This window comes from Rhincodon typus, chromosome 5 (assembly GCF_021869965.1).
Source record: "Rhincodon typus isolate 14 chromosome 5, sRhiTyp1.1, whole genome shotgun sequence".
Classification (NCBI taxonomy): Eukaryota; Metazoa; Chordata; class Chondrichthyes; order Orectolobiformes; family Rhincodontidae; genus Rhincodon; species Rhincodon typus.
In genome coordinates, this window is record NC_063336.1 from 10,241,121 (window position 1) to 10,251,619 (window position 10,499).

The window sequence follows — 10,499 nt, forward strand, 5'->3', positions numbered from 1 at the left end:
CTAGCTGAAAATGTGAGCTTTGAGCAACTGAGCAGTATAATTATAGATCAAGAAGAGGTGCTAAAAACGTTGGCAGTACTCCAGGTAGAGAAATCACCAGGTCAGGATGGGATACAGCCTAGACTGAAGGGCTAGGAATAAGTTACCTAGCTGTTGACAGAAATTTTCTAGGCCTCTTTGAATACAGGGTTAGTCCTAGGAGTCCAGAGGATTGCAAATATGAAACAGTTGTTTAAGAAAGGGGCAAAGGTTAACCCATGAAAACTAGACTCGTTAGCTTGACAGCAATTGTGGGAAACTGATGGAGGCCATAATATGGGATATGATAAATGTACACTTACAGGAGAAACAAGTTTTACTTGACAGAGTCAACATGGCTTTATCAAGAGCAGGTCACATCTGACAAATTTAGCGGAGTTTTTTGACAAGGTGACAAACAGTCAAAGAGGGCAAATGAATTGGATAGAACTTTGTAGATGAAATGTGGATAAATGTGAAGTTATTCACGCTGGTATATAAAGCAGAATATTGTATAAAACTGCAAATGATGGAAAATAAAAGGTGTCCAAAAGACCTAATTACCCTTGCTTGAGTCACTAAGTTAATGTGAACAATTACAAAGACAAATGGCACAATAGGCTTCACTACAAAGGAGATTGAAGTATGGATATAAAGATGTTTTCCTGCAGTAAAGTTCTGTAGAGCCGCAATCATTGTATGCAGTTTTGTTCCCTTTAAATCAAGAGGGAATAGATTTTGCCATAAAGGGTGTGCAATGGAGGTTAATCCTTTGGATGGTGGGACTTTTTGATGAGAGAGATTCAAGAAAACTGGATCAGCATTCCCAGAGTTTTGAGAAGTGAGGGATGATCTTCTGGACTTGATACTTTACAGTGCCCTAACAGGGTGGATGTAAAGAAGATGCCTACCCTGGTTGCTAAGGCTCAAACTCAAGGGATATTATCTTAGCAGAAGAGGCAGGCCATTTAAGATAGAGGGGAGGTATTTCTTCACACGGAGGTGAAACTTTGGAATTTTCTACCCCGTGGAGATGCAGAAGTACAGCAATTGAGCATGATCAGACCAATCAACAGGTTTCTGGAGACTAGTTCCATATCACTTAATGGAGTCAGTGTGAGAAAGTGTAATGGAGGCAGGTGATCAGCCATGATCTAACTGAATGGCAGAACAGGATTGTGGGGCTGAATGGCCAACTCCTATTCTAATGCTCTGCTGATATTATGGGAAAGACAAGGAGGATTTTCTCTTGGCTGGAGTCTTTTGAAGCAGTGAAGGCGGATTCATCAAAATATTCCTGAAGCAGAGGTAGAGAGATTCTTGACTAAAGGCAGCTGTCAAGCAGGCTTAGAGACAGACATCACACACGTAATCTGGGCCAGCAGACCTGGACTCAAGACCCACTTCTTCCAGTACTGTGTAACATCGGATTTATAGATGTTTGTAAAGTCATGAAGAGCACGGATAGGGTGATTTTTGTTTAGTCATTTCTTAGGTGCAGGAGTCTAATACTACAGGGCATAGGTTTAAGGCAAGAGGGGAAAGATTTAAGAAGGAACCTAAGGGCAACTTTTTTCCATACTGAGGGTGGTGCATGTATGGAATTAGCTTCCAGAGGAAGCTGTGAAGGCTGGTACAATTACAACATTTAAAAGGCATCTGGATGGGTATACGAATACCAAGGGTTTAAGAGGGATATGGGCCTAAGTTAATTTAGGATATCTGGTCAGCACGGACAAGTAGGACTGAAGGATTTGTTTCTGTGCTGTACATCTATGATTCTAAACAGGGTGTTTAGAAGGTATCACCAGTCTTCTTGACTGGCAGATCAGGCTCAATTAAAAAAAATGGAACTGTAAACTAAGCTGGGAGCAGTAAGTGACCTTTGAATGGAGAAGAGCAGCTGGTGCAAAGAGAAAGAACAAACTGATCTTGTTTGAGGCCAGGCCTGGAAGTTAGTCACACAGATTCTTGTTCAAAGTACTCTACTGATGCTTCAACTCCATACAGAGTAAATTATGCCCAAGCAGATGGCAGATGACCAAGTGTTAACAGGTCATGGGGACTCCCCTACATTAGGGAAAGGCCTTAACTATTCACCTTATCCATGCCCTTCATGATTTCATGAACTGCTATAGGTCACCCTTTAGCCTCCAGGGCAGATATTCCCAGCCCATTCAGCCTCTCCCTATAGCTCAAACCCTCTAACCCTAGCAACATTTGTTTAAATCTTTTCTGAACCCTATCAAGTTTCACAACATCTTTCCTATAGCAGGGAGACCAGAATTGAGCAGTGTTCCAAAAGTGGCCTAACAATCTAACAACATAGTTTCCTATACAACCACTACATGATCTTCCAATTCCCATATTCAATGCACTGAACAATAAAGGCAAGCATACCAAATGTCTTCTTCACTACCCTGTCTACTTGTGACCCCTCTTTCAAAGAAAGTGCACTACAAGGTCTTTGTTCAGCAACACTCCCTAGGACTTTACCATGAAACGTAAAAGTCCTACTGATTTGCCTTACCAAAATTGTAGCATCTCACATTTATCTAGATTAAGCTCCATCAGCCACTTCTCAGCCCGTCAACTCATCGATCTAGGTCCCATTGTCCCTGCAGTCCACTACACCACCTATTTTGCTGTTATCATCTGCAAACTTATGAAGTATGCTTCCTATATTGACTTCCAAGTCGATGTAGGAATGAGGAAACATGGACCCAGCACCAATCCTTGTATCACACTGCTGGTCACAGGCCTCCAGTCTGAAAAGCAATCCCCCCTCTGTCTCCTACCTTCAAGCCAGTTCTGTATCCAAATGGCTAGTTCTCTCATGTGGAGCCTTGTTGAATGCTGTACTGAAGTCCATATAGACAATAACCACTGCTTGGCCTTCAATCCTCTTTAATCACCTCTCCCAAAAAAAAACTCTAGTGAGACGCAATTTCCAACTCCAAAAGCCACGTTGACTATCCCCAATCAGGTCCTTGGCTTTCCAAATACATGTAAATCCAGTCCCTCTGAATCCCCTCCAACAACTTGCCCAGCAATGATGTCAGGCTCACTGGTCTATAGATCTCTGACATTTCCTTACTGTCTTTCTTAAATAATGGTATGTTAGTATGTTAGCCAACCGCCAGTATTCCAGCACATCATCTATGGCTATCGATGCTACAAATCTGAGCAAGTTTGATCAGTAAGTTTGCAGACAGTACAAATAAAAGATTGTTGGGCTGGTAAATAGCGAGACTAGCCCAAAACTACAGGAAGACATAGATGGGCTGATCAGTGGCGAATGAAATTGGATACAAGTGAAGTGATGCACTTGACCATGACAAACAAGGTATTGAAATATGAATGGTGGACCACCAGAAACAGAATCAAAGGGACATTGGTGTGTACATCCACCAGTCTTTTAACATGTGGATAAAGTAGTCAAGGTGGCATTAGTTGAGGCAAGAGTTTAAGAGCAGGATGTTATGCTTGAACTACATAAAGTGTGGTTAAACCTCAGCTGCTGAAGTATTGCATGCAGTTCAGGAATCCACATTATAGGAGGGGTGTGACTGCACTGGAGAGGGTGCAGAGGAGATTTACCAGAAGGTTTCCTGGGCTGGAGAGTTTCAGTTAAAAGAGGAGAGTTTGGACAGACTGGATGTATAAAATTCTGAGGGGGCATAGATAGGATAGACAGGAAGGTGATCAGAGGCATAGGTTTAAAGGTAAGGTTCAGAGGAGATGGGTGAAAAAGTTTTTCCCCTCATGGGGAGTGTGGGAGTCTGGAACTCCATTGCCTACTAGGGTGGTAAAGACTGAAATCCTCAATGTTGAGGAAGCATTTAGATCTGCATTTGCGAAACCAAGGCATACAAGGCAATGGGTCAAGTGCTGGAAAACAGGGCAAGAATTGTTAAGCAGTTTTTGACAGGTGTAGACAATGGACCAAAAGGGCCTTTTTCTTTAGTGTAGATCAGTTATGACTCAAATGAGTAGTCCTTGGAACCAACTATTTGCACTGACTGGGGTCATCAGAAAGCAAGCAAGGTACAATCCTTGTGTGCCTGTGATCTTATGGATTACAGAAACAGAACTTGCCAGTTATATCTTATTTCCCTTTTGACCTATCCCTTAATAGTCCCTTTCTTCAAATAAGGTCAAGAAGCTAAGAAGACTGGGTTTAAACCATATACATTAGACTACCTTGTTAACTTTGAATTTGTTAATAGAACAGCTTTAACTGAGCATTTTGTTTAAGCTGCAAATCTGGTCTGGTGATTATTCAGAAAGTCTGGTACTGGTTATTTAGAGCCAGTATTCCCATTTAACTGCTGTGAATGCAGAGATAAGGAGGCCGATATCATTTGGCTGTCTTTGGCATTACAAAGTAGATTTTTGCCTGCTCCTTTGATTACGCCTCATTCTTAAATGGGGTATTTTACTGTGATAGGCATTTGATTCATCGAGTCTAAAGGATTAGCAGTGTAGTGTCTGCCTGCCGACAGAAAAACAGCATTTAGTATCTAGACCTGTAATTCATGGGGTTCCATCTATAGGTGATAATTAAATTTTGTCACATTGTAGATTTTCCACACAGGTCACCATCTCAATAGCATTTCACTACAGTATTAGACTGCTCAAAAAGACTCTACTAAATATATTCAAAATGCTCAAAGATGTTTAAATGGACTGCATTTATTTTCCAAATACATTTGCTTTAGTTTTAAGGGGAAACTTAAAACTGCAGCCTGATTTCTGTACAACATTAATTATTAGTTACAGCATCCGCAGTTCTTTTGGTTTTTATTAATTATAAAGCCATGGTTTGAGACAATTGGCTGTTCTACACCATTTTTAAAATCCTGGACCAAATTTACACTCACTCAAGAGCAGCCTTCTTATTTGAAAATTCCTGGCTTCTTGCCATTACCTGCCAAATTAAATTGGAGTCAATTACTGCTAAATTTACATGGAGAATCAATTATCTCTCATCCTTGGTCAATTATCTGGCCAGAGATAAACAGAGACTGAGTGAGGAAAAAAAATGAACAGTGCTATAAATCAAAAAGATTGAAGCATTTGGAATCAAAGTACCAATAGAATATCTCAAAGCTCTGAAATAATGTTAAGACTGCAATTCTGACTGACCTCCACAACATTTAACAGAATTTCTGCAAGGGGAAAACAATGTATCCAGGTGTTCATTAAATTCCCAAAAAGCTAAAAAAGGCCTAGAAATGTTCAGAATTCAGGACAACTAGAAATTTCACATAAAAAGGGCTTCAATATACATTTTGGAAAGTAGTAAAATGATTGGTTTATGAAAACTGGAGGCAATAGCCAGTCAGCATTCAAACCAAAACAAAGAAAAAAAAAGGAAGAGAAGGCATCACAACTTCAGTAATTGAATATTTGTTTGTAAGTTAACATTTTTGAATTCTATTTAAAGTTTAAGCTATTTTCCATGTCTGCAAAAGGTCATTTGATCTTAAAAGCAGGAGAGAAGATCATTCAGTTCAAAGAGGCAATTCTTTAGTGCTCTCATCTCAATGGCTTTCAAATCTTTCTCCCCCACCTACCAAATACTTAGTATCGCCATTTTTCCAACTCACACTACATGTAAATCACATTTTAGTGAAGTTAGTTTCAGTTAACTAGAGGCAAAGAAAACAACTTTCCACAGGTCATGCAGACTCGATTCAATTCAAATACCCTTATTTTAATTGTTAAGTTTAGTTCTAAAACCTTAGTCTTTTTCAATTGCCTGAGAAAGGCAAGTGAAGATAAGGAAAACTATTGTCCAAACTCAAATCTTTTCTGTAAATGTATAAAGATTACAACTATTGAGGGAAAAACAACAAATCAGTAAAAGAAAAGTTTAGCAATGGAACTGTTTGAAAGCCAATGAAAAAGTTTTCAAAAAGTTAAAAGCCATAACTCACCTTAGTTAATCAGAAAGGTCTAACAAGCACAATTTAAAATGAAAGTCAGTCTATCCGCACATCACTGCCTGCATGAACATTCATAAAAAAAACTTTGATCTTCTTTTGCCACTGTCCCTGTACCAATCCATTCCTTAGCTCCCAACATGGGGAATAAATCCATGGCACGTGACGGAATGCCATGCAGACTAGGTGAGTCTAATCTCTGGCTATTGCTCATTAAATGAAGTCCTTTCAAAATTATTGGCATGTAGATGTTAGTAACTTACATAAAAAAAGCGTCTATTGCGATAAATGCAACATTGAAAACACTGCTTAAACCAATCAAAAAAAGGGAACACTTTAAATGATGACAGATCCACCCTGGAATTATTCAGAATTGTTTAATTTTAGGAACACCGCAGAATGCCAACAAAAAACCAAACATCTAGCACCAAAATGGTAAAAGGGTAAATGGATTAAGCTGCATATTAAGGACTGGGGGAATTCAGATTAATAGATTAAGAGGAGAAACTGGCCAAATCAGAATATAACATTTCATTCGTCATAGTCAGGCAGTACACAGGACAGAAGGGACAGAAGTTAGTCTCCTTGCTATGGAAAAGATGTTGTTAAACTTAAGTGTGCAGGAAAGATTTACAAGGATGTTGCTGGGGTTGGAAGGTTTGAACTATAGCAAGAAACTGAATAGGCTGGGGCTCTTTTCCCTGGAAAAAGGCTGAGGGGTGGCCTTAGGAGGTATGAAAGGTCATGAAGGGCATGGAAAAGATGAATAGCCAAGGTAGGGAGTTCAAAACTAGATGGCATAGGTTTAAGGTGAGAGGGAAAAGATTTCAAAGGGACAACATTTTCATGCAGAAGGTGGTGCATGTATGGAATGAGATGCCACAGGAAGAGGAAGTAGCTGGTACAATTACAACATTTAAAAAGGCATCTGGATGGGTATATAAATAGGAAGGGTCAAGAGGGATATGGGCCAAATGGGACTAGATTAATTTAGGATATCTGGTTGGCATGGATGAGTTGGACTGAAGGGACTGTTGCCATGCTGTATGTCTCTGACTCTAACATCTCATTCAGGTGAATGACTAATTCATAAAGTTTAAACACAAGAGCCAAGTTTGCAGATGGCACTGAATCCAGAAGGTCAATCACAAAAGGAAGCAGCTCAGAAATTGAAGATGAATTGGATAAAATGCCAAACAGACATGATTAAACTACACCAGATACACTTGGACTGATGAGGGAAGTATGTGGTACAAGCTCTAGAATAGGGGTGCACTAATGCTCAAATGTGCGTTTCTGTCAAAAGACAAGACAGACTTGGGAATTCATCTCAAACAAAGGCATTGATCAAGGACTCAGATTTTAGAGGAAATTAACAGAACAGATTAAGATAAAGATAACTAGAATGCAGCTTTTACATAGGGAATTTAAAAAAAAGGGTTCAGGAGACAAGGTAGCAATCTGAAAAATCTATGGCCAGTTTAAAAAGCAGCAACTAGCAAAATATATTTTAAAAATTACATTCCATTACATTCAAGTGATTCACTGTCTCCATCTAAAACTGGAGTTTTCTAACTTTCAATTTGATTTCTTTTCAAGCAATTTAGTATAAATTTTTTTTAAAAAAGGGTGCACGAGGTCCAAATTTCCAGACCCAGCCATATTGAATCACAGAAAAAAAAAGTGTGTTTAACAATATCAAAGTCTGGGTAATCATACATTTTCAGCCAATAAAGTCTCAGTACGGGATATTGAATCAAGTTACATTTATCCAAAGATTGACATCAGATCAAAGAGGAATTTCAAGGGAAAAGTGTGCTAAACAAATACAAACACAAATTAGGAATTTGGGTCCCTTGCCTGCTCTACCATACATGGCTGATCAGATTGTTCCACATTCCCGTCTACCATGACAACCTTTCACTTAGTTATCAATAATCTCTGGTTTCAAAACAAACATTCAAGGACTCTGCTTCCATCACTTTGAGGATGTGTTCTGAAGACTAACGCAAGGAGAAAAAAGAAAGTTCTCCTAGAATAAATCCAGTTCAAACAGGTGACTCTTAAAATAATGACCAGAGATTATTTTCTTTATTCTGCTGTGACAATGGCATTGCAGGCCGGTTAGCATGTGCTGCCTGCCCTAACAGCACTTGAAGTGTTCAACTTACTCGGTTTTCCGCATTACCCACGACTTAGAACATAGAACAGTATAGCTCAGCACAGCACAGGCCCTTCAGCCCAGTGTTGTGCCGAACTTTTACCCTAATCCTAAGGTCTATCTTGGATGCTAGCTTTGAGATTTATACACAAGGACTCACAGATCCCTGTTATGCTGCAGAAAAGCTACTCTTCGCCATTCAAATAATATTCAACTACTCTATCCTTCATGCCACAGTGCATAGGAGAGGTCATGCTTAGACTGACAGGTGATTTTACTGAAACACAAGATTCTTAGCATCAATCCTGTCAAGCTCCCTAAAATGTTGTTGCCCCTTATTGGAGAGTCTAGAACCAAAAGGATAACTTAAATGTAAGGGGTCTTCCATTAGGGCCAACAGTGAGGAGTGGGAATTCCTTTTCAGATGGTAGTGATTTTACAGAATTCATTACTGCAGAGGGCTGTAGAAGCACATTCAAAAAGCAGAGATTGATTAAAATATCTGTTGTCAGGAGATAAAGAGTTATGTGGATAAGGCTGGAAAGTGACAGTGGCATTCAGGATTATTAGATCAGCCATGATTTCACAGAGATTGGACACAATGGGCTGAACAGCCTACTTCTCCTCTCATCTTATGGTCCTAAACCACACAAATAACACTTTTGAAACAATGAGTCAAGCTTTCTAATAAAGATTAGAGATCAATTCTAAAGCCTGAACAAAATAAACAAAATGGTGAAATTACAAAGCAATCCTAAAAGCACTGAAGTTATATTGCCAATTAGATTCAAACCAAGGGCATCTTTATAACCAAAGTGACAGGAAAGTTATAGTTGGATTTAGGTCTATATCTGCAATACCGTCAGTCATTCAACTATAGGGTGTCACATCACAACCATCTGCTTACAGTACTTTATGCACAGAAGACAAAAAAGGAGATAGGGTTTAGGATCATACTATCCAGCCCTTCAAATTTGCGATGTCATTCAATGACATCTGGGCTGATCGGATTGAGGAGTTCTATCCGTTTCTTCATCAGCTTCTCAAAGTGAAAAAAGCTAGTTCAGCATGGATGAGCCTCTTTAGCTGTTGGAAAAGGGTAGCACCTCTATCCAAGAGGAGGCATCCACTTAACCATGCGGAAAATTGCCCACATTATATCTTGTATAAAAAAGGCAGGACAAATCCAACGCAGCCCAAATCCAACGCAGCCAATTATCACTCCATCAAGCTATACACAATCATCAGTCAGGTGACAGAAGGTATCCTCAACAATGCTATCAAGCAGGAATTGTTGGAGAAGCTAGATCTGGCAGCATCTGCTGACAGTAACCAGAGCTAACATCTAGTCCAGTGATCCTTCTTCAGGATAGAGTACGGGACTGAGATTCACCAGCAATTTCTGTTTTTGCTTTAGATGTTCAGGATCCACAATGCTTCGGTTTATTTTATAGCTATGAAACAGCACTTGCTTAGCAGTAACCTGCTCAGTGACATCCAGTGTGAGCTCTGCCAGAGCCACATAGCTCCTGAACTCATTACAGCTTTGACCCAAACATGGATAAAATAACTAAACTTGAGGCAAGGAGAGAATGGCTGCCAGAGAAGTTCAAATAAGGAATGCCCTCTTCCTCTACTGCCAATCTCCAAAACAGGCACCAAAAGTTGAAGTGTTCGAGAGATTTCTGCTGCTTAGCCCAGCAGAAATGCTGAAATGTAGTCAGATTTGAGAAATCAAAATTTGATTTTGCTTGCCATACCTCATATTCCCCAACTTATAAAGTGAAGGTGCACTAACCTGTTCAAAAAGGCATTGCCAAAAGCATTAAGTTTCCGGAATGGCTTTTTTGGATCCACCACCAGAGCATTTCCAGGAACCACTCCTTCTACATCCCCATTCATTACAGCAATGAAGCAATCAGTAGTTGGCTCAGGTCCAATCCTCATTCCTGGGAAATCTTGTTCAAGAAGGTACCTGAGATAAAAAGAAATTATCAATGCTTTCCACCATTAAGGCTAAAGGATATAACTATATCATTAACAAGTCTAAAATTAATAGCAGTTCCACCATAGCCAGTAAGCAGAATTGTCATAAAACAAATATATAGGAGTCACCTTGCTGATGGAAGGAGTCTTGCAGTTACAAAGATTACAAACACTGCAGGCACAGTTTTCAAGCAGTTTGTTCATAAAATGTGTCACATAGGGAGACAATGACGTTTTAACCGGAATACTAATCCAATCTAATGCTCAATAGGACAGAACTCTAATTCCACCAGGCCAGGTGGTGGTGCTTTTAAAAATGCATATTTGTGGGATGCAGGTTTTATTGCCGGCTACACTAACATTTATTGCCGGCTACACTAACATTT

General features: G+C 39.6%; 1 protein-coding gene across 2 annotated transcripts in view; it reads right to left on the bottom strand.

The window, feature by feature from the left end:
• Positions 1-10,499, bottom strand: part of LOC109916138 (EH domain-containing protein 3-like) — a 40,223-nt gene that overhangs the window by 23,652 nt on the left and 6,072 nt on the right. For both annotated transcript variants that reach the window (XM_048596451.1, XM_048596450.1), the window contains exon 2: positions 9,926-10,102. In XM_048596451.1, the coding sequence (XP_048452408.1) occupies positions 9,926-10,102 (177 nt within the window). The remainder of the gene's footprint in view (positions 1-9,925; positions 10,103-10,499) is intronic.